Here is a 23,998-nt window from a genome sequence, read left to right as displayed (position 1 = left end):
CAGAGCTCTGGACCCAGAATCCCCAAGTCCTCCACTGTGTGCCCAGCCCTGGTTTTACTGTGTAACCTGCAGGCTCTTGCTCTCTCTGGCCCCTCTGAAAAATGCACTGGTCTCAAAGGTCTTCCCCTTCAGAGTGGATGTTGCTTTGAGGTTCATGGCACAGAGGGGTGTGCCTCCAGGAAATCAAGGATGGAGCAGAGGTGCTGGGAGCTTCGTGGGAACTCTCCCTGACCAGGCCTGCTGTGCCAGGGACCCCAGGCCTGCCCCCATTCCACTCCCAGCAGAGGGACTGGGCCACATTAGAGTCCCCAGGGAAGCTTTAAGAAATCCTGATGCCCAGACTGTGCACTGGACCAATTAAATCAGCATCTCTGAGAAGAGGGCCCAGGCACCAGCAAGCTTTAGAGCTCACAGGGTAATTCCAGTGTGCAGCCAGGATCAGGGACCATTACTCCAAACAAATGGGAGATGGGGAAATAAGAGCATCCTGGCTTTCTGGGCTTAGGGACTCCCTGACCAGGTGACAGCATGTGCCTGCCCAGCTGTGTGCATCTTTCTTGGGAGACAGTTCACAGCTCCTATGGGCTTTTCTGACCCAAAGATTACCATCTTAGGGGGAAGCAACCTCCTCCCCAGCTGCAGGGTCAAAGTTGGTTTGTCTTCTCTAAGAAACCTCTTCTTGCCTCTCCAGACTACCTCCATTTTCCTTTCCTGCTTTTTGCAGAAACATGTACTAGGCACTGTTCTAGGCTCTGGGATATAGGGTGAAGGAGACAGACCCAGCCCCTCCCCTGAAAGACCCACACTGTAATGGGGGCTCCAGTGGCAGTAAGTAGTAAACCAGTTAGATAAAGCAGTGAGCAGGGCATGTGACAGGCCCAGGTGTCAAAGCTGCTACTCCTTAGAGTCACCGGGGGCGGGGTAGGGGGAGTCCCCCAAGATTCTGAGGCCTTGGTGGGTCAGGAATTGGGGGACAATGGCATATTTTTATTCTAATGGGCAGCCGGAGGTGAGGCCTGCTGAGAGGACCAGGTGTTCAGGGAATGCCCCTGGGAGGAGGGAGCTCAGCCTTCAAGGAGGGAAGGAGCCAGCTTGGGGCCTTGGGGGAGGGGTGATCTTAGAAGAAGCAGCCCAGGTCAAAGGCCTGGTGGGCAAGGGCCTGCTCTACGGGAACAACAGGAAAGAGTGGCCTTTGTGGCCTGAGGAATGAACGTGTGCATGGAAAGGGGGGACGCTGAGGACAGAGGAGGGGCAGGGTAGACTGGGCGGGGCTCCGATGGCCACAAAAGAGCGTGACTTCTATAGCAGACATCTCGGCGGTATCCCCATTGCAGGTCTGCGGGGTTGGGGGGTGGCGAGATCCCCTTTGCTTTTTTCAAAGCCCCTCCTGAGGTGTGGATAACGGACTGGCGAGGGCAGGGGTGGAACCTGTGACCAGCTGGGGAACTGAACTGGTCCAGGTGGGAGGTGAGGCCTGGAGCCCCGAGGGGTGCTGGGCTCGACTGTGGGTGGGATGAGGGGCAGGAGGCACGGAGAGGCCTGACTGGGGCTCTCAGGTGCTCGGTCAGAGCCAGCAGGTGGGCGGAAGGGCCGGCTCCTCCCCTCCGCGGAAGCCTGCAGCTCTTAGGACTCTGGAGCCCCGGCCCCCAAGGGCCCGCAGGAGCGTTTTCTAAGACGCGCTCCCGGGGTGTTAAGGACGGTGACTCTCACAAACTTGGTGACAGCAAGATTTTTTCTTCTTAACAGAGCATCTCCTAGGACTCATATTCTGAGGAACCGCCCCGGAGAGCGCTGCTCTGGTCCTGTCATTGGACAGGTGAGGAGGCGGGGGTGGGGTTGGGGGTAGGGGCAGTCACCTGTGCTGGGTTTCCCTCCAAGTGACCTATCCGCGCACGGCTCAGCGCGCACCTCCTGACTCTGGGCCTTGAGGTACAATGAATGCTGCAGTTGCGTTTCCCGGGGCTATATGGGGACATCCACGTTCTAGCGTCGGGCTGGAAGGCTCCTCCCCACCTCAGCGGAGGGACAAACCCCACCTCCTACCCTACAGGTGCAAATGCACAGAAGGGCAACACAGAAGGGGTTTCCCTGAAGACGCCAACTCCTTCCCTGTGCCCAGGGGCTCTGGGGAAGGCGAGGGAGCCCTGGCAGTGGGTCCTGGCATTCAGAGCTGGCTCTGGGTGCTAACTCTACACAGCCCCGCCCCACCCCTTAGGTGAGAACACAGGAGGCCTGAAAACAGAGTCTCAGCTGACCCAGAGGCAGTGGATCTCAGACCCCCTTTCAGGCGGCTGAGTTTAGAAAGTCCTGGTATTCTGTGGGGGAGTTCCTGCCCCTCCCTTCACCTCTCCATCCATCCCTCCATCCTTGCATCCTTCCATCCCTCTAACCACCCATGCTCCAGTTGGCAACATTTTCTGGGAGCCAACTTTGTTCTCATAAATAATACATAGTCTTTCCCCTCGAGGTCTCATAACCCATAGGGGAGATGGAAAAGTGAGTAGAAAATTACTGAACAGTATTATGAGTTGGAAGAATCACCTCCATTTATTGAAAGCCTGCCTCATGCCAGGCACTTTACCCACATTATCTGATTTAATCTCTGAGCAAATCTGCCAAAGAGATTTCATTTTCCTCTTTTCACAGATGAGTAAGGTGAGGCTCAGAGAGGTTAATTTCTTTGTCCAAAGTCACACAGCTGTTCTGGGAACTGCTCCAGCATGCAGTGCTTTTGGAAGGAAGCAGAGAAGGAGTGCCCCTAACCCACACGTGTGTCAGTGGGAAGGGGGTGGCTGGGGCGGTGGTGACAAGGCTGGCTGGAGTTGGAGGTTTCCTGGAGGAGGCGGATGTCTGAAGTGAGTACTGAAGGATGAGTAGGAGTTAATGATATATTAGTATAGTAATTTCACTGTACAAACTGATTTGGCATAAAATTATATATTTGGTCAATTTAAATTATAGATGCTAGAAATGGTCAATTTACCTGCTATGAAGCATAACAAAATCAGTACCTTCTTCCTACTGCTCATACTGCTGTCGGTGACTGTTCTGGAATTTTCTAAATAGAATGTGCTTGTTTTGTGGCTGTCAAGACTTCCTTGCAGGAAAGCAGGGGCAGACCCTCCAGGGTTTGCAGAAAGTAGGTACAAGGAAGCAGAACACTGGGAGACGTTCTCCGTTTAATTTCATCTGCAAATGAAACGCTCACCCTCACGTCTTCCAGGAGTCCTAATAAAGATGCTTATCCCAGCTCTGGCTCATTGAGTCCTAACTGTCAGGTGCTAACCTAACTTTGTCTCTATAACAGGGGGTTCAGTTGGGAGCCCCACTCTACAGGTGAGGGGAACAAGGCCCCAGAAGTCCCTTCCCTGTGGCCATGCAGTGGCAGAGTTGGGATCTGAACCCTTGCCTGGGGATCCTGTGTTACATTTGATCCCTTACACCAGGAAACTACAAACTTTTTCCATAAGGGGCCAGGCAGTAAATGTTTCAGGCTTTGTGGGCCAAACGGTCTGCTGCAACTGCCGCAGTCTGCGTGGCGATGCCACAGCAGCCGCAGACAAGACACGACTAGTGGGTGGGGCTGGGTGCCAACCCAAATTTATTTATGGACTTTGAAATTTGAATTTCATGTACTACAAAATATTCTTCTTTTTATTCTTTTCCAACTATTTAAAAATGTAAAACTTGCCCTGGCTGGTGTGGCTCAGTGGATTGAGTGCTGGCCTGTGAACTGAAAGGTCACTGGTTTGATTCCCAGTCAGATCACATGCCTGGATTGCAGGCCAAGTCCCTGGTTGGGGGCATTTGAGAGGCAACCAGTAGATGTTTCTCTCGCACAACAACGTTTCTCTCCTTTTCTTCTCCCTCCCTTCCCCTCTCTCTAAAAATAAATAAATAAAAATCTTTAAAAGTGTAAAATATTTTCCCAGTCATAAGCCATACAAACAATAGGTGGTGGGTAGGATTAGATCCCCAGGCCTAGCTGGCCACCCCCGCCCTACCCTAGCCCTTATTGCTGTCTTGTAGGCAAGGAGACTGAGGCTCACACCCTCTAACATGGGCAGGCAGAGCTAGAATGTAACCCCTTGCCCTCTGATTCCAACTTTGGGGTCTCTCTGGGTCTTGGTGGTGGTGATGGGCTCCCCAAAGTTGATGCCACACCCCATCATAGGGCAACCTGGGTGTGTTCTCAGCCTTCGCTGACCCCTTGCCCTTCGTGGAACGACCCATCTTCTGCCGAGGGTGGAGAATGTTGTGCATCCCCTGCCCCCTTTGGCTGCGGTGGGGAAATGTCTGCACTTGCAGGGCAGAAAGACTTCGTGTCCAGAATTTTGGCCCACAAGCCTGGGAGCCACCCACTCCAGGCTCTGGTTCTCAGTACCTCTTCTTCCTTTAGGCTATTCCCAGGTAGTCTCTGAACCTGCCCTGATTGGTCAAGCTGCCTGCAAGTCATGGGGCTGCCAGACTCCTGCTCCAGCATCTGAACCCACCCAGCTTCCTCCTGGAGAGAAGGGAGTGACCCAATGGGTCAGCGGCCTGGGTTCTGTCCTTGGCCTATTCATATACTGGCGACTGGATAAGCTCCTTTACCCCTCTGGGCCTTAGTTTGCTCATAGGATGTTGAAAGGCTTTGCCCAATGCCTGGTATAATTTGTGTGAGTGACCAAGAGACCAGTGAAGTGGCCCAGGGGTTGCAGTATCGGGCATGACCGCCCAGCCGCCTCTGCCTCCTTCTTGCCCACTAAACCAGAGCTCCTCAGAGCAGTCAGCTGGGTCCTCACCACCTGCTTGGGCAACAGAATCTCAGCCACTCCCAGCTACAGCCCATGGCCGGTCCCTGGCACACAGCATTTCACAATGGAAAGATCTTGGGCCCTGGACCCTGGGCTGCTAAGGAGCTGTGTGACCTGCGTGAGTTACTGCACCTGCTAGAGCCTGCCCCACACCCTCCCCAGGGTAGGAGTACCCTCCTCACCTTCGGGTCAGGTGAGAATGAAAGAGGATGACTGAGCCAATGGCGGTTCACAGGCAGCCCCTCCTCCATACTCAGAGGGCCTGGTATTCTCGTCTAAAAGCTGCCCCATTCTGAACGCCCCCAGCCCTGCGAGGCTGCCCTGGAGGCCTGGCCCAGGAGGAGGATGTGGGAGCCGGAAGTGTACTCACTGCCTTCCCAGACTCTGTGGGCCCGCTGCCCTTGCCAAAGTTTCCACACTTCTCCAGTTTCATAAGAACCAACTGGCACCACCGCTCCCTCGGCGCTGGGATGTATAGATAATGAAAAGTGCTTCTGGGGAAGTGACGACTTACCTGCAGGCTGTTGGGCTGAGCCTGTGTCAGCCCCTGGGGTGGGCATCACTGCCCGCCCCCCCCTGCCCACCCCCCCACACACCCCGTGTCGTTTACTGGGAGGAAACCCAGCCAGGCAAGCAGGTCTCTGGTAGGAAAGAAAAGCATGCCTCCCTCCATGAGCGGCTCTTTCCTCTCTGGCTGTTGGTTCCCTGCAAGTTTATGAAGTGCCCCTGGTCTGTCGGAGCCGTGCAGGGAGGGGACAGGAAAACAGTAGCTCTCCTGTACGTGGACCAGCCCCCGCGGGCCTTCCTCTCAGACCTCTGGGTCTCCTGACTGGGGGGTGGGGGTGCCTCGGGGGCTGGGGGAGGTCCCAGGCAGAGTTGCTGAGGCTCCTCTTTCAGGGTTCCTGAGTCACCGCTGTCCCTACATTTCTCAGACCTAGACCTTGGACGCTGGTGCCTTGGAAGAGCCATTTATTCTAATTTCCCTATGTAGCACTTGAGTCCTCAACCCCATAAATCTTTATTCACTTTGCTTCCATGCCACTACCAACCAGGCAGCTTTTATTTTTCCTTTGGGCAGCTTTGCTTCATGTGCCCAAATCTGACCCACAGAAAGGCAGCTAAAGAAAACTTTCTCTCTAACAGGGATATTGGAAAACTGAACTGGACCCCTTGGGGGGAAGTAAGCCCTCTCCCTAAACCCCCTTGCCCTGTTGCTGGAGGTGCATAAAGTCAAAGCCGAGCTTCCAGTTGGCAAGGATGATGGAAGATTGTTGTTATGTCTAGAGAAGGGTGAGAGACCTCCGTATGGACAGAGGAGATTCCCATGACTTAGGACTGCCTTTCACCCTGCAAGGAGGGGATGAAAGGGCCTCCATTCTCTCTGCTCTGTGGCCTCCCCCCTCCTCTCCCTCCACACAGCGGTGGGAATGTGACTGGGTCTGGTGCCTGCCACTTTCCCTCCACTCCGCCCCCTCCGGCCTGACTCTACCCTTGCAGCTGTGCCTGGCCAGCTGTCCTGGCCCTAGCTGCCTGGCACTGGTTCCCTTCACCCCACAGGGCCTGAGGGCTGGCTGCTGTCATTCCCGGGTTGTCTGGCCTCGGGGAGGGAGCAAAGGCAGCCAGCTTCCAGCTTCCCTCTTCCGCCCGAGTCCTGCCCTGGCCTGGGGTCCTCTGTGTAAAGGGACACTGCGTGCTCAAGCATGAGTGGTATTGTTTCAGAAGGATGAGTTGTGTCACCCAGGGTGGCTGAAAGATTGCCAACAACCTGTGTGTTCAGTCTTCAGTATTGATGAAACGTTTTGTGTTATATCTACCTTGGGGGCTTTAACCTGGAGTCCTTGTGGGGGGGGGTGGGTCCTGAATGGGCTTCATGGGGCCTATGAACTCCCGTAAGTTATCTTCAAAATGTTATCTATACAGGAGTTTTCTAGGAGAGCTTATGACTGCCCCCCAACAATGTTAATAAGTATTGCACAATACCATGGAATCCTGTACACCATGTAAGATTTGTTATAGAAGAACGTTTTACCTGCATAAAAAGATAATATACTGTAGAATGGAAAAAGCACTCAACAATTCACTGTCCATGAGCCCTGTTTTGTTTAAAACCATTTGTTAAACACCCACATGCTGGAGGTATAGCTACTAAAATGATGAGTTTTTATCTCTGGGGTGAGATAAAAATTTCAGTTGAGTCTGGGTTTTTCTGTATCTGCTGGATGTTTCACAACACATATCCCTTCCCTTTGTGGTAAGGTGGAGGGAGCACTCGGTCCGATTTCTGAGAAGCAGAACTCTCTCCCCCCAGCAGCCCCCACTGCCCCAGATGGACACGCTGCAGGTCTCACCTTGGGGTCTCCAGCCGTCACTTACTGACTTCCTGGTCTCCTAATTCCCATGAGCGCATCTGGGCACATTTCAAACCCTGAGGTTCTCCTACATTATTTCCCTCCAGACCTGGCCCCTGTAGAGGGGCTGGCCCAGACCCTAACTGCCAAGCATCAAGCAGCCGAGATTACTCCTAGGAGCACTTCCTAGCTGTGTGGCTATGGGCCAGTCATCTAACCTCTCTGGGCCTCAAGGTGCCACCAAACGGGACCCCATATTAATATCTACCTTATGGGGTTGTTGTGAGGGTGAGTTAGTAGGATTTGGGGTGAGCAGATGGCAAGTGCTCATCAGCATTGGTTCTCTCGCCACCCCATCCCTGCCCCGCCCCGCCCAGTCCCACCCTGCACTGACCTTGACCTACCTGCCTTCTCTCTCCACAGGGAACTCCAGGACCAGCAGGATGGGGTCAGCCTGCATCAAAGTCACCAAATACTTTCTCTTCCTCTTCAATTTGCTCTTCTTTGTAAGTATGGTCAGCTCCACTTGACTACCTCCACACAGAGACTCTTGTCCTTGGTGCATCCCAGCCTGAGAGCCTCTGGAGATGCCAGGCCTGGGGACGGCGGTGGGGTGTGGTTGGTGGGGGCTGAGGGCAGACCATTCCAGATGGAACTGGGTCAGGGTGGTGAGGACATTGTGCCGCCACAGCTGGCTCCCTGGCAGAGCACTGACCCTTGCCCGGCCTTCCACTCTCCCAGAGCACTGAGGCCAGCTGTCAGGGCTGGAGCTGGGTGCGGGGAAAGGAAATCTCCTGAACTCTTGTCGTGAGGGAATTGTTGCAGGGGAGTCTCTGGAATCTTTCTTGTCCTGTCCAGATCCCCACCTTCCTCTGCCCCTCTGAGAATGTGCCTACTACAGTTCTGGGTCTCAAATGCTGCCCCCCCACCCCACCCCCCAGCAATCTCCATTGTCGGGGATGTGTCCCAAGAAGCTCCCCAGAGGGTGGGCATGAATGAGGAGGCTGGGCTCTGGGCCAGAGTGGAGACACAGTTTCCTTTTCCCAGTCCCACCCTGGCAGGCATCACCAGGTCCCCAAGCCAGGGGCACTCTCAGATGTAAGCTCCATGCACATCTGGAGCTGGTTTTCCTGGGGCCTTGATTCTCCTCTTGGGCCTGGCACCAGCTGATTCCTCCAGGATGATGGTGTGTGTGTGTGAGTGTGTGAGAGAGAACGTGAGCGTAAGAACATGTATATGAGTGTGCATGTGTGAGAGTGCGTGTGTGACAGGGTGGGACTGAGAGTGGCCTAAAGGGACCTTCATAGCCCCAAAGTAGTGCTGGGGGGCTGTGGCTCTTCATGTTGGCTCACCTGATGCTGTTAAAAAATTGGGTTCTATAATAAGATGTTTATTATGATCCAATATTATTTTTAAAAATTATACACATACATGAATATTTTTAAGAGGAGAGGACCTCTGAAGGTTAATGTTGGGATTCTGGGAAATTTGGAGTTTGTTGTTTATGCCTCTGCATTTTTCAAATTTTTAAAAATAGATATGAATTACTTGTGGGAAAAAATTATTTTACATTACACGTTACATAGGATTACAAAAAGCTTAGAAAATAAAGTCGCCCTAAATTCCTCCTCATAACTATAACCCAGCACACAGATACTTACAAGTGAGTTCCTGGCACATGCATGCACACACATGCTCCTGGACACCCCTGGTGCTGCCTGTCCTGCTCTTTGTCCACCCCGGCTCCAGCCCCACCTCCCTCCTTGAGGATCATGCTGAGGCCCTTCTGTGGCTCTGGTCCTCTGCTGGTAGCAGCCAGGCCTGGAAGCCACCCCAGGCAGGGCCTCGGCACCCGGGCTTCCCCAGCTTGGCGGTCAGGTCCCTCCTGGCTGGCCCAGGTCTCTGGAAAGCAGCTGTCCAAGCAGCCAGAGCCAAGCCTTCCCTGGCAGGCAGTGGGATCTCAGGCTGAGCTCCGGCTACAAGGGCCAGTGGGGAACAGGGGTGGGGAGTGCTGTGGCCCCATCCCTCAGAGCTCTAGAGACGAGAGAGGGGTCTGGCTCTAACCTGAGTGTTGCCAGCGCTTGGCGTTCAGAACTGTAGACTCCCCCTCTCCACCCATGCAGTGGGAGGGAGGATGGGTAGAGACTTAGTGGAGAGAGGGAGCGGGGTTGATGGTTTTGGCCAAGGTGTCCCTTCCTGTTCTACTAAGCAGCCCAGAGACTGGAAAAGCTTCTCTCTGGCCAGAGATCTGGGGGCTGGTCTTGGGGGCTTGGCTTCCTCCCAGCTGCTCCAGAGGGCTGGTGAGAGTCAGCTGTTAACTCCCTGTGTGCTGGCCTCCCTATGTGGTGGGGGCAGGAGGCTTTTATTACAGGAGGAAGCGAGGGAAAGGAGATATTTAGAGGTGGCAGTGTGTGTTTGCTGTTCACTCACCCACCAAATGTGTGTTTGACACCTCTGTGTGTTCCGACCCTCTGGAGGTGCCAGGCGCACCCTAACCAGCCAGAGAGCCGTGGTTTCTGCACTCATGGGCCCCTGTCTGGGCGTCAGTGAGCTCCCATCAAATACTTACTCAAATGGATGATAAAATCGCAGTGTGGTAGGTGCTGGGGATGAAGGATGTGGCCAGTAGGACAGCAGATAATAAGGCCCTTGAGCTTGCCAGGGAGGTCAGCAGGAGCTTCCTGGAGTTCCATGTGGCTGGGGAGAAAGGGGTCTCAGCAGCAGGGACGTAAGTCCCTGGGAGGACGAGGGCAGAGTGTGCCTGCCCAGAGTGTCTGATCTTTGTTTGATGCCCAGTGGGAAGCAGCTCCGTGACTGGGCACGTGGTTTGGACAAATCGCTTTGGCTACTGAGTGTGCTCACACATGTGCACGTGTCCATGTATGCGTTTTTGCCTGCACACCCTCCCGACCCCAGACTCCTGACAAAATTGCCACACCAGCTTTTCTCACGTGCAGAGAAACCCTGAGGCCGTTGGTGCCCGGCTGTTCTGGAGGAAGAACGCTGGCTGTCATGATCCCAGGTCCTGGCTGAGCCCTGCAGGGAGATCCTGGCAGAGCTGGGAGTGGTTCATGTGGGGTATGTCCCAGAGCCCCAGTCTCGGTTCACAGAGAACAGGGGTACCATGGTGCCTCCCCCATTCTGGTCAGCCAGCTGTCCCATGACCTGGTGGCTGACCGAGCCACACATGAGGGTCGGGCTGCAGTCGGCAGCCCTGCAGAGAAACTGAAAGGGCTGAACCAGGGATTTACCTCTGGGTTTCTCCAGGCGGGCCAAGGAGTTTAGTGGAGCAATCCGGGGATTTTTCTGTATTTGGCATTATCTTTGCCCAGAGGGAATTTTCTGCCCTGCCTCTCATTCCCTCTCCAAGGAAGGGCAATTCTCCCCACTGCCCTGCCCTGCCCTGCCCTGCCCTGTAATGTGGGTAGGTGTGTGGGGCAGGGGCTCTGCCTCATGGGTCTGAAGTAACTGGGAAAGACTGTGGTCCTGACCACTGGTCCTTGCCCAGACATGCTGTGATGTTTGGGAGGGGGTGGGTAGGGGTTTGGGAGTCTTTGGGAACCTAACTGCCAGGTCCTGTAAAGCCCCCCTTCCTCCCAGCAAGCTGTGCAGTCTGAGACACCCCCACATTGGGGTACAACCTTCCCCTCCCCAGGGTCTCAGTAGCCTTCCTCTCCCCTGAAACTGACTTTCTGAGGCTAAAACCCAAACAGACCCCAAGTATCCCTGCAGCTGAGGTGCCACCATCTGACCCAGCTTAATAGTCAGACCTGGCTTGGAGCCCCTGAGGGATGAATTGGATGACCTTGAGCAAGGTTAGGGCCTCTGTTTCCCCAGCTGTAAAAGGAGGAGAGTAACAGGATCCATCTGCCAAGGAGGTGGGAGGGGGGTGAGCTGATGGGAGACTGGAGAACAAATAGGGGGTGGTCCTCGGGCCCTGGTATTCACGGTCCCCACTGCTGTTGCCTCTAAGGGGCCCGGACTAGGGAGGTGAATGAGGCACTCACTGCAGGGTCAGAAACAGCGCCGTGCTATGTCTGCCACCCTGGGGTCCACTCCTGGTCAAAGGCAAGAATCAGTAATACTGAGCCTATTTTCATTTAGAACTTTAAAATACTTTGTTCATCCTGGATTTTTTTCCACTAGTTTTAAAAAAAATAATTACTGTAAACTGTTATTTATCTTAGTTACTGAGTCTTTTGGTGTCCCCTTAATTTTTAACACCTGAAGCAAATGCCCCATTCACCTTCCTCAGGGTCCCAGTTCTGGTCTTTAATGACAGTAGAGTAGGGCTGATTGAGACCCTGGGCTGGGACGCTAACCCCAGGCTGAGGGCTTCACGGGCAGCTGCTGGTCTTGCACCTGAGGCCACGGGGTGATGGCTGAGGTGAGAACCCAGGGCCAATGGTCAAGGTGGGCGGTGACATGCTGGGGTCCTCAAGGTGGGTTATCCCCAGGGGGGCCTAGACCAGGCCCCAGGTAAAGGGCAGCCATGTGGGGTGATGCAGCACCTCCCACCCAGGGGAAGCTGTAGTAGTTTTGTTCACACTATAGGTCCTTCCCCCGCCTAAGTCGGTTTGGTGGGATGGTGGACCGTGGTTGGGGCTCCATCTGGGAAGGTGGGCTCAGGCTGTGGGCCTGCCCTGCTGGAGGAGAGAGGCAGGGAATGCCTGGGCCTGGGCCTACGGCAGCCAACCTCCCACTCCTTTGCCTTTCTACTCCTGCATTTATAGTTAGGGTCATGACTCATTTATTTGCCAAGCCCTCAGCCCCTGGTGCTGGTCAGGTTCTATGCAACCTTGCCCCGGTGTATGGGAGCCTAACCAGAGAGGCACACATGGTAGTTAAACCCAGTGGAATGCCTATTAAGGGGCCTACAGTGTGAAGGCCCCTTAATCTGTCTAGGGGAGCTAGGAATGTTCCTGCAGAAGGTGGCCTTGGAGCCAAGCTCTGAAGGACAAGTTGGGTTTTGATGTTCAAGTTCATGGGGGTACTCTCCAGAGCCTGGCTTGTTTGGGACAGTCTCAGCCCCAGAGCTGGGCTGGAGTGGAGGGGTGAGCGCTGAGCATGGGAAAGGGCCGAGAGATAAGCAGGAGGGTACCCCTGGCTGGAGACTGTGCCCCACAGAGCCAGTTGGCTCTGTGTGACCACACATGGTCATGGGGTGGGATGACTGGAGGCAGAAGGAACTCTACAGTGGTCCCGCTGCCTGGATTGCTGGGATTCACTGGGACTTGGAGTTTGGGGCCTGAGGCCACTTTGACATCTCTGGACTGGACAAGGATGGAGGTGGCTCCCCTGTACCCCCCTGGCCTGGACTATAGGACCCGCTGGGCAGGGTTTTCCCTCTGTACCTGTCCTCAGTGCCCCTATTAACTGCCCCCTTCTTCTTCTAGATCCTGGGCGGTGTGATCCTGGGCTTTGGGGTGTGGATCCTGGCTGACAAGAGCAGTTTCATCTTCGTCCTGCGTAAGGAGCCCTCTGCTTCCTCTGCCCTGGCTGCCTCAGGAGCGGGGAGCCAGGCAGCAGGCAGCGCTGCCCCACAAGTACTTTGGCCTCGGTGCTCCTGGTCACTTGCGCAGCGGGCCTCGGGGCCCGGCCCAGGTCCTGCTGCTGACCTCAGCAGGGGGTGCCAGAAGGAATTTTCTCTCCCTCCTAAAACAAAGCAGCTACTGTCTGGAGAACCCTGGGGGACAGGGAGGCGTGTTCTCCCATCCTGGCCCCTTCCCCCAGCCCCAACCTTGAGAAAGCCTCCTACATTCTCCATTAGCCTGTTCAGCAGAATGTGGACAACAGTCCCTCCCCTTCCCAGTTCAGAGAGATGTAGAAAAGAGCCAGGAATGACCGATTGCCAGGTGTCGATGAAGTGCCTACTGTGTGCCTGGCACTGCTCGTATACGTGGGTTGGGCATGTGTCTGAGGAGGAAGGCAACAGACACAGCTTCTATTGTTCGTGCTAACAGGGCTAAGCATTTTGCATACATCAATTGTCTTAATCCCACAACAGCCCTGCATGGTAGGAACTGTTCGATTCCTGCCTTACAAATGAAGAAATGAGGTCCAAAGGACTTTCGTTCCTTGCTCAAGCTCACACAGCTTCTGAGTGATAGGTGTGGGACTTGGACTCTGAGAGCTTTGGTCCTAAATGCTGCACATGGTGGGAAAGCTCAACACGGAAAAGTCCCTTCTCTCACTGTGTAGAAGCAGGAGGAAAGAAGCCCAAGAGGATAAGAGCCGTTCTAAGTCTACTCACAGTCTCCTCCAGGAAGCCTACCAGGCTTGCTGCACTGTCCGCTCATGGATGCCCTATTGGGGGAGGACGCCTAGCGCATGGACCCAAGTAGCACAGTGATGCCACCCCCATCATTGTGATGAGTGTCGTCCTTGGCTCACTTCCCCTTCCAGCAGCTGCCGGAGGTAGCAGGTTTGGATTCAGGCCCATGACAGCTGCTTGATTTGAATAAAACAGAACTGGCTACAGTGGGTGGCAGAGAGGTCACACCTGTCGCTGTGGTCCCGTGGGGCTAGGCCTTCTCCCCTCAGAGGGTAAGGGAAGCAAAGATGATTCACCTTCCAGTCTGGGGCTGTCAGTCTTTCCTCCTACTGGGGGGTAGCAGGCTGTACCCCCATTCTGGGGCTAGGGTCTCGGTTTCTTATCTGCCGGGTGCCCACAGCCCCCATGCCCTCCCAACATGGGACGCATCCTCCTTGACCCTGACTAGGTCCAGGCTCCTTACCTCCTGGGCCATGGCCTACACCCAGCAGGCACTGCGCCACAGGGCAAAGTCTCGAGGCCCAGCCCGCCCACCACATTTCTGCCCTCTGCACCCTGCCACAGGGCTCCAGGGACTGCCTGCTACTCCTCCTACCTCCTCCTACCTCCTCCCGCTTCCCCTCTGTTCAGGCCTGAGAATCTTGAGCTGGCCAGACTTGTGAGGCCCCTGAATGCACCCCGTGTGTTTTTATAAATAAAGGTCCGGCCCCACCCCAAGGGATCTGACTCTTGGTGTAGGTAGGGGCCAGGGGCTTTTTACAGAGCTCCCCAGGTGGTTCCCAGGCAGCCAGGGTTCAGAAACACCCATCTAATCCGCTAATCCAGTCACTAGACTGTGGGTAAACTGAGGCTTAGCAAGGACAAAAAGACTTGCTAAGAGTCACATAGCAAGTAAGGGTCAGATCTGGAAACCCAGGGCCCCTGACCGACTGTGTGCCAGGCTGCATGACACAACTCTTCTCTTAGCTGATTGAAACCTCACTGCATTACTATCCTTTTTTTTTTTTTTTCTTAAATCCTCACCCAAAGACATGCTTGTTGACTTTAGAGAGAGGGGAATGGAGGAAGAAAGAGAGGGAGAGGAACATCACTGTGAGAGAGAAACATTGATCGGTTACCTCTCTCAAGTGCCCAAGCTGGGACTGAACCTGTAACCCAGGCATGTGCCCTGACCGGGAATCGAAACTATGATCTTTTGGTTTAGAGGACAACGCTCCAACCAACAGAGCCACACTGGCCATAGCTGCATGTTTCATAGCGGAGGGGGAAGTAACTTATCTGAGGGCACACAGCTATTAGGTGGAGAGCTGGCATGTGAACCAGGTCGCATGGCTCCTGAGCCCCCACTTCCTGGACTCCTGTCCTTCAGGGTTCTGGAGCACAACGAGCAGAAGCAAGCACAGTGGTTAAGAGCATGGATTCTGGATACAGACTGTCGTGGTTTGAATCCAGCTCTGCGACCGATTAGCTCTGTGATACCGAGCAAGCTACTTCACCTCTCTATGCCTCTCTATCTGTGAAATGGAAATAATAGCATGTACCTCACAAGGTTATTGTGAGAAATTAAATGAGTTAATATCCAAAAAGAGTTTACAACAACTCCCAGTGAACAGTAAATCCTACATAAGTGATTGTTCAATAATAATGTTTATAGTAGTTGTTATATTATTTATAATAATTATTTAATTGTTAAATAATAGCATTTATAATACCATCTAATCCTTATAACATCTTTAAGAAATGGTACTGCGTTCCTTTTTACAGAGAAAGAAATAGAGGCCAGAGAACAGCTTGACCAGGCTCAGAGGCTGTCAGCAGCAGGACTGGGATTAGCACTCCCTTGTCGTGGTCCCCAGCCCCTTTCGGTTTGGGCCACTTCTTCCTCCCCTCACTGGTACCTGCCTGACCCAATGAGATCAAATGTTTCTGCCACGCCGAGTGGATGGGTCACCCTGGAATATTCTCTGGTCCCTTCCTAAGTTAGTTGCTCAGATCAGGGCTGGCCTGAGACCCTGGGTGAGGACAGGGACTGGCATCGACAAAATGTTCTGGAAAACCAAGCCCCCACCGCCTGGCTAGCCCCCCAGGGAAGGGCCTGAGTTGGGGTCTCAGCCCTGGGCCTTGCCTGCTGGCCACCTCGGTGGCCTCTTAGGCTCTCTGGGCCTTAGGGCCCTTAGAGACAAATCAGGATGTAAATCCACTCTGTTGTGGAAGTTAAGCAGGATTATTTGGATAAAGGGCCTTGTTGGGGCTACACACAGTAGGCTTCCAGGCATGCCAGTTCCTTTGTTCTAGGACCAGTCACTGGGAGGGCTTGTGGGAACTCAAAGTGGGGAAGTTCAGGAAAAGTAAAATTTAGCAGCTCCTGCTGCCCATGTTGATTGCCCAGAGCCAGGGCAGTGAGGGCCTGCAATAAAAAGGAAGCCCCACCCACACCCCGCGGGGCTCTGCCCAGGTTCCTGGGGGCTGCAGTGAGGACCTGGGCAGAGGCAGCCCTTCCTTGACACCCTGAGAGTGGGGTGGGTGGTCAAGGGCTCTTCCTGAGCTCCAGAAACATTCTGTCACCAGGAAGTGGAGCCGGGTCAGGCCCTGCTCCCACCCCCACTCCAGCTTTGTAGTTACTCCTTAAGGGTGCTAACGCCCCCTTGGTGGCCTCTCCCAGATGCCCCAGGCAGCAGGCCTGTGTTCTGCCTGCTGATGATCATTTGTGCCAGCCCTGACTGTGCCCAACTCTCTGCCGAGGCGCCCTGAAAAATACAGATTCCAGGCGGCCTTCTTGTGATGGACCCAGAAAGCTGCCCTGATCGCAGGTGTGCTCCCGGGCTGCCTCCCAGGAGTGCTGGGGCTGTCACAGAGTGAGCCCGCAGCCCCCTGCCCTGGCCCCCCCCAGTGAATCTCACAGCCTCGGTGTAGAGTGTACCCATGCCAACAGGCTGGAGGTGGGCCTGAGCTTTGCCCTGTGTGATCTCTTGGGCTTTTTGGGAAATGCTGGTCAAGTGTCCCCCAGCAGAACTGATCCCCACCTCCCCCTGCCACCAGGGTGGGCTCTGTCTGCCAGCAGCCCTGCAGAGGGTCTCTTGCCATCAGGCCCCTCCTCTGTGCCTTGAGCGTATCACCTGTCACGCTGCTCTCTCGCTCCCACTGGTCCGTCCTTCCTCGCCTTCTTTCCGTTCTTCACATGCACCAGGCTTACTCCTTCCTCATGCCTTTGCACCTGCTGGTCCCACTGCCTGGAATGCTTTTTCTTCGGGTCTTCACTTAATAGACCTCTCCTTTCTTGTCTCAGCTCCAATGTCACCTGCTCAGACCTGCCTTCCCAACACCCCAGCCCACTCCCTGCTTTGTAGTTCTCTCCATGAGCTGGCTTCAGCACCTTCAAAGCCCCTTACACACCCGGGACCTTTGGGCCCTGCCCCTTTTTGAACTTCATGAGAGTGAGACAGCCAGACCGGGTCAAACACCCTTCTTTTCCATCCTCCAGAGACCTCCTCCAGCTTGTTCAATGTGGGGGCCTACGTCTTCATCAGTGTGGGGGCCGTCACCATGCTCATGGGCTTGCTGGGCTGCATCGGTGCCGTGAACGAGATCCGCTGCCTGCTGGCCCTGGTGAGTCACCACTGTCTGCCCAGCCCCCTGGGCCCTGCCCTGGCCCAGACTGGGTGGGGAGCATCTGAGGGCAGTGGGACCCGGTGGGAGACTCCCAGCTGACTCCGCCTGCTCTGTGTCCCCAGTACTTTGTCTTCCTGCTCCTGATCCTCATCGCCCAGGTAGCTGCTAGTGTCCTTTTCTATTTCAACATGGACAAGGTAAGTACGCCTCCCTCCCTGTTCCCAACCTGCATTGGACTGGCCATGTGGGGGATTGGTCTGGGGGTGGGGGAGAGACAAGAAGCCTCAGTTGTCACAGACAAAGCCAGCAGGTGCAGGACAGCCTCTCTGTGATTAAAGGGTGGGCTGTTAGGTGGAAGGTGGTGTCTGTGGGCAGAGTCCCTCCTGGGCCTGGGTCATGGTCCACCCAAGTCTTTGCTAGCCATGTGGCCACTGTGTACAAGCTGCTTGCCTCTCTGCCTGTTTCATCTTCTGTAAACCGGGGACAATAATGAAATTGAACTCTTTGGGTCATTGCGAGGGTTCATGAGATTATGTCAGTAAAACACAGCACAGTGGCATGGTAAGGACTCAGTAAATGTTTGTTGTTTTTATTCTTGTTAAGGCACCTTAGCAAGTATTAAATCCCTGCCACTCATCCACAGATGGGGCCCAGGGAGGAAACTGTCCATAAAAACATTAGCCTTGGGTCTGAGGGAAGTTGCTCAGCTTTTAGGAATAGAAGAACATTAGACTTACTGTGGCTTAAAATCTAAGGACACTTGTGGGCGTAACCAGAAGTCATGTTTGGAGGCTCAGAGACCATGGTTCTGGCTGTCCCTTCAGGGTCCTCATACTAATGGCTTCTCTACATCATGCCACTCACCTCATCGTCCTAAGGTGGCTGCCACAGCTCCATCTTGTGCTGCTGTAGCCAGAAGAAGGGGAACGGGGCAATGCAGCCATGGCCATCTCTTTTATCAGAAGAGCAAGCCCTCCTAAAATCTCCCCCAGATTGGGTTACAGAGGCACTCCTGGCTTTATTGGTGGCTGAGGAAGCCTCTAGCTTTCAGACTCTAAAGACAGAGAGGCACAAGGAGCTGGGAGTGGCTGCTGGATGAGCCGATCAGTTGTGATTATCACAGTTATTTATGGAACACCTACTATGCGCACAGGTATCTTCTAGAAAATGTACACACATTGTCTCATCCTCACATCAGCTCTGGATAGTAGGTATTATGTTGTCAGACAGGGAAGCAGATGCTCGGAGAGCTTAACAGCAACAACAATATCAATAATAATAACTATAACCTCCACCATTCCTACATCAGATGCTGGGCACAGTGTTGGCCACTTTGCATTCATTCTTTTGCTGATCCTCACGCTCTCCCAAGATATGTGAGAATCCCAGTCCTGCAGGTGAGGGGTCAGGGCACCCAGAAGGTCAATGGCCAGGCCACGTGAGGGCTCAGGCTCCCTGACTCCAGTAGGAGCTCACCTGTGGCCCTGCTGAGCCTGGGAGCGTGCCTTCCTCCAGTGCTTCTTGTCCACCGAGCAGGTGGCAGAGCAGGAAGTCAGGGGGGCTCCTGCGTTTTATCTCATGAAGGTCAATTTGCCTCAGATCCCTCTTGGAAACTAAGAAAACATTACACCATCAATAACTAACACTTAGAACTTAGAACAAGCCTGGAACTAAATGTTGTGCACATACCTCATTTAATATTTGGTCTTCATAGAAATTCTATGAGATCATGGATATGAACACCCTCATTTTCAGATGTGGAAAGGGAGGCACAGAAAGGTTAAGCAACTTGGCCAAAGGTCACATAGCTAGTAAATGGCAGAGCTGAGATTCGAACCCCAGCAGCCTGGCTTCTGAGTTTATGCTGGTGAAATTTTCACTGGGTCCCTACCTGAATCTGCTTTACTTTTCCAAACCCAGCCTGTTTCCCAGGAGAATTGGACCTGACTTCCAACAAAGGCTTAGGGTGAGAGATCAGAATGTACACTGAGAGAGAGGAAGACCATTATTCTGAAGCCATGGGGCAAGATGCTCATGTAACTGAGGGCTAACTTGAACATTGAGCTTCCTGGCAGCTAAGGCAAAAGGGGAAATACAGTTTCAGTAGATGAAAGGAAGCTTGCTTGGCTATTGCACAGGAAGCAAATGCTTGGGGCAGGGAAACGCCTTTTCCAGAGAAACAGTTATGGGATCAGCATCTAGGACTTCTCTGGGACCCAGTCAGCTGTACATTATAATCAGGGTGGACAAGAACTGGGCTCTAATGAGCTGGTTCCTATGACTCAGCTGCTGTTCAACTCTGCAGGGGTGTCAGGAAGTATACTTTCTCACCCCCGTGAGTTCTCCCATCTCATAATAATAAAGACGGTGCTCATCTGTGGACACTAACCACATGCCAGGAGCTGACTTAGTAACTTGACACACATTTCACTTTTACAAGCATTTTCCTCTTTAAGAAACTGAGGCCCAGAAAATCAAAGTGGTTTTTGGCCACAGTCACACACAGGCCGTGGGTGTCAGAGTGGAGAGTTTCATCCTGCTCCCTCTGACTCAAGGCCCTTGCCTCCCTCTACACCCTGCTGCCTCCCCCAGGGTGGTCCAGTCTCTGCTTGGCTGCTGACCAGAGCTACACCCCAGAGGTGTCCTATAGGTTCAGAACAGGCCCGTGTGGAGGCTCACCTCTCTTGACTCCAGTCTAGACCCTGTCCCTCATACCCGCTGTCCCCTTCTGTGCCTCCCTCACCAGCCCCAGGCTCAACCCTTCGCTCTCCTTGGTCCCAGGCCCCCTCACCTTGGCCCACCTCTTCTGGAAGGCAGCAGGAAGCTTTCTGGCTTTTCTGCAGAAGTTCTGGAGCCACTCTATCGCCCAAGTTGGAATGAATTATTTATTTTTTCTTTCCCAGCACATTGTAAATCCCGGTGGAAGACTAAACATGCGCTTGATGGTGTTTATTCCTGCAGATGAGGCCCAGCTGGGGCAGTGGGGCTGTGGGAGCCTGAAGGGAAAGAAAGGCCTGCGGCAAGGCAGCGGGCCCATCCTGCCCGCCTCTCCAGGCCTCCTGGGCAGCTGGGCGGAACGAAGCCCCTGGGCTCCTCGGGGAAATGGTCTCCAGGCTGCCCTCTGTCTTTCCTGCCCTGCGCTTTCAGCAGCTGCTGTTTCCAGGGTAGCGACAGGGGCCAACTGGGGCCTTGGGCACGGCATGTGGCCTCTCCAGCCTTGGGTTCCTCGATTATAAATGGAGGAAAATAAACCTGCCTGCTGCCTACCCCCACCCAGGAGCACAGACGGCAACACATGCATAAAATGCCAAGGGATGGCCAGGGCCTGGGCTCCGGAATCAAACTCCCATGTGGGACCCCCTGCTCTGAGACCCTCACCAAGTTACTTAGCCTCCCTGGGCCTTTGCTGCCTCACTTGTCGATGCAGTAATCACACAGGTCCACTGTTTCTCGTCTGCAACTCTGAAGCCCAGAACCACTTTGAAAGCCCTCCGCACCCCACTCCAAAAAAAAAAAAAAAAAAAAATTTATAACTCATTTGGCGGCAAAACGGACCTGAACGAAGTGTGGCCATTGGGAATGTGAATGGGAGAGACTTGGGGCTGTGGCATAGACCCTGAGCCCTTTGTAAAACTGGAACATCCCTCGGTGCGGGAGCACGTGGGCCCCAAGAACCCCCTCTGGGCGCTGTGTGAAGAGCACCGACATGTGCCACGGGCACAGTGCAGAGCGGCTCAGAGCAGCTGTCTGCTGGCATCTTTGCAAATGTTCCTGTTATTGTCACCACTATTAACTTCATTAGTGCCTAGTAGGGGCGCAGCAAAGGGCAGCTGTTCCTGTTATTGTCGGTATCGATACTATTAGCAAGGACTGGGAGAACCAGGAAGTGTGGAGTTGAGATTCCCCTGGCTGCTTCCTCACTTGTTTACCCAGCCTCCATGCAGTGGGCAAAGGACAGATCTGGGATTCAGGGGCCCCGTGTTCTAGGGTGGGCTCTGCCACAGATTGTGTGTGCCCTTGGTCAAGTTACCCAGCTTCTCTGAGCCTCGGGTGACCTCTTGGGCCATTCTGAGTTCTGCCAGCCTAGGATTCTGACTTGTTCTCTGCAGGCAGTGGAGGGTAGGGGGGTCAGGAGGAAGGAGGGGGACTGACAGAGCTTCCTGTGACGTGCTGGGCACGGGGCTTGCTGCACTCACCCCATCCACACTGCTGTCCCGCCCGTCAGCCTGCACAGGTGGGGGTGCGGAGGCTCCAAGGGGCTCTGTCTGGCACTCAGCAGAAGGGGGCTAAGAGCTTGGAGGAAAATGGGCTTGCATGGCCTGGGTGGGAGCTGGGGGTTGGAGGTGATGACAGTGTCTGTGTGCCCCCCAGAGAGGGTGGTCAGGACAGCTGTGACTCCCTCCTCCTTCCCTCTCCCACCCGAGGAGCCCAAAATAGGCACTTTGCACATGTCCTAAGGTGCAGGTAGCAAAACAGGTTCCTTGAGGACAATGCAGGTCTGTGAGGTATCTGCTCACTATGATGAAAACTTCCGGATGCACTGGCTCAAAGGCCGCTGGAGTCAGGACAGGGAGAGCTGACCTTTCTGTTTCCTTCTGGAAAGGGATTGTGGAGGAAAATGGGACAAAGACTTGTGAACACCTTCTGAGTGCCAGGCTGCCCTCAGGAGCTTACCAGGTGATGGGGGGAGTGGGGCATGATGTGGCCTTCTGCTGAACTCTGGGGTGTCTGGTGGTTGGGATCACAGCAGACTTTCAGGAAACACTCAGGTAGTCACTGAGAGTAAACGTGCCACCCCTTCCAGAGTCACCATCACAAAGGATCCTCCTTCCCAAGGGGAAGCCTCAGAGCATCTGGCAACAGGCCGTGGGACCCCAGGGAGAGGACGGGAAGACATGGCCCATTGTATTGCATCTGGGGCACCTCCTTCTAAGGGGATTTGAAACATCAGAGTAAAGAGTGTGGAGAGAGAGAGGTCTGGACACCATCTCAGCAGGTGACCAAAGGAGCCTAGGAACTTCCCCAGGAAAGGAGAGGGTAAAGGGAGATGCGGTCTGGTCTCAGATATCTGAACCAGCTTTGTCCTGGGAGACAGCGTGACTTGATCTGTTCTGTGTGGTCCCAGTTGGGACTTGGGAGAGAGAGAAGGATGAGGACTAACACTAACAGTGGAAGTCATTTGCGCTCAACTTAAAATGAATTGCTCATAGCCAGAGGCCCCCAACCCTGTATGTGCTATTCTGTGAGGTACTGAGCTCCCCCACAAAGGGAGCATTTAAGCAGAACCTGGAAACCTGTGAGAAGGATTCTTATATTTAGATGATGCATTGGACTCCAAGTTCTCTTGTAATTTAACCTCTCTGTGAAAGTCACACTTCAAGGTGAAAGGAAAGCGCAGCACTGGCAGGGAAAGGCAGGAGGAGTCATCCCGGGGGACAGTGGGGTCTCCTGTCAGGTAGGGACACTGAACGGCCTGCTAAGGTTACAGTCTCAGGATTCTGGGGCTGCACGTGTCAGATTTATTCATACCTCTGCTGCCTGCTGCTGTGTGATCTTGGGAAGCTGTTCTGACTCTGTGGGCCTCCGCTTTCTTGCCTGGGAGATGGGAGGATGGTACTGGGCCAGGCCAGGGCTGGCTTCTTGGGCGAGTGACCTGAGCGGTCCCACAGAGTCCCATACTTAGAAGGGCCCTGTGCTTGGTTTGATGCTCTGCTGCTGCTGTTCTGAAATTCTTCATCATTTTAAAGCAAGGGCCCTGAGTTTTCCTTTTGCACCGAGCTGTAGATTGTGCAGTTCTTCCTAGGCCGGACGCTTGCTTCTTGCCTGCAACGGTAATCCAGCTCAGAGTAGCTGGCTGGCCCCTGGCTCAGCTGGGCCTGGGTATGTAGAGGCTGTCCCCAGGACTCTGTCCCCTCTCTATCCTCAGCCTGCGCTCCTCCGTTGGCTCCCTTCTTGGGTGGGCTGTCTCTAGTGGAGTCCACAGTGGCCGTCAGCAGCTCAGACCCTCCTATCAGATTAGTGGAAAGAGAGGGCGTCGGACCTATGTGTGTGACCCTGGGACACGTACTCATCCCTAAGCCACTCGTTCCCAGGATGTGAAAAGCATTCAGGTGGCAGCCTGGGTCTTTGCCTGCCTATAGCAGCAGGGAGTGGGGGCGGAACTGGGCGGGACTTCCAGCCACATGGGTGGATTGAGGGTGCTGACCCCTAAGGAAAGGAACTGTTATTTCAAGAAGGAGGGAGAATGGGTGCTGGACAGTCAGAAACCAGAGGCAGCCCCTGCAGGAATGAATCGAAACAGTGAGCATTCTCTCACTCTGCCTCTCTGCTCCTCCCTGTCTCTGGAAGGCCTGGTTGCCAGGGTGACCTCCCTGGGCTCCTATCACAGCCTCACAAGCACTGGGATCCCAAGACATCAGCTCCAAGCTGAACCAGCCCCTGCAGCCATGGTTCATGTGGCTCAGCTGTGGCCCTCAACTGCATTCTGGGCTGGAGGATGATCTGGTGTTTCCATGGAAACCACCCAGTCTCAGTGGAAAGCACACAGTTTCCACCCCCTTCTCATTTCAGGAGGGTTCTGAAATAGGGAAGTCCGGGCTGCTGTAGCAACCACACTGAGGTGTAAATAGAGTGTGGGCCGGTGGGGGAAGGCTGGTGCGAAGGATGTGGGAAAGGTGGCCTTCCAAGCAGATGTCTCTGGGGATCCCCGTTCTTTTCTCGCCTCAGAGACCATCCGGGCAGAGGTGAGGATGGTCGGGGCACAAAGAGCCAAGATCTGCAGGCAGACAGCCTGAGCTGTGTGACATGGGCAAACTACTTGGCTTCTCTGGGTCCTTCTTAAAAGTGCTCTGACCTACTTCAAGGTATAGCCGTGCAGTTACTACGCCAGTAGAGCTGAATGGGTAAAAATGGGGTTTAGAATTAGATAAGCCTGAGTTCAAACCTCAGCTTCTCTACTTATTGTCTGTGTG

The 23,998-nt window shown here is 54.2% G+C and overlaps 1 protein-coding gene across 2 annotated transcripts in view; it reads left to right on the top strand.

Annotated features, from left to right (window-relative positions):
- Positions 1 to 23,998, top strand: part of CD82 (CD82 molecule) — a 50,037-nt gene that overhangs the window by 19,315 nt on the left and 6,724 nt on the right. For both annotated transcript variants that reach the window (XM_090262375.1, XM_090262384.1), the window contains 5 exons: positions 1,747 to 1,816; positions 7,568 to 7,650; positions 12,541 to 12,613; positions 16,900 to 17,024; positions 17,150 to 17,224. In XM_090262375.1, the coding sequence (XP_090118501.1) occupies positions 7,588 to 7,650; positions 12,541 to 12,613; positions 16,900 to 17,024; positions 17,150 to 17,224 (336 nt within the window). In that variant the 5' untranslated portion in view covers positions 1,747 to 1,816; positions 7,568 to 7,587. The remainder of the gene's footprint in view (positions 1 to 1,746; positions 1,817 to 7,567; positions 7,651 to 12,540; positions 12,614 to 16,899; positions 17,025 to 17,149; positions 17,225 to 23,998) is intronic.

Source organism: Furipterus horrens, unplaced genomic scaffold, assembly GCF_987537825.1.
Source record: "Furipterus horrens unplaced genomic scaffold, mFurHor1.1.pri manual_scaffold_2, whole genome shotgun sequence".
Taxonomy (NCBI): domain Eukaryota; kingdom Metazoa; phylum Chordata; class Mammalia; order Chiroptera; family Furipteridae; genus Furipterus; species Furipterus horrens.
This window is presented reverse-complemented; position numbering and strand designations above follow the sequence as displayed.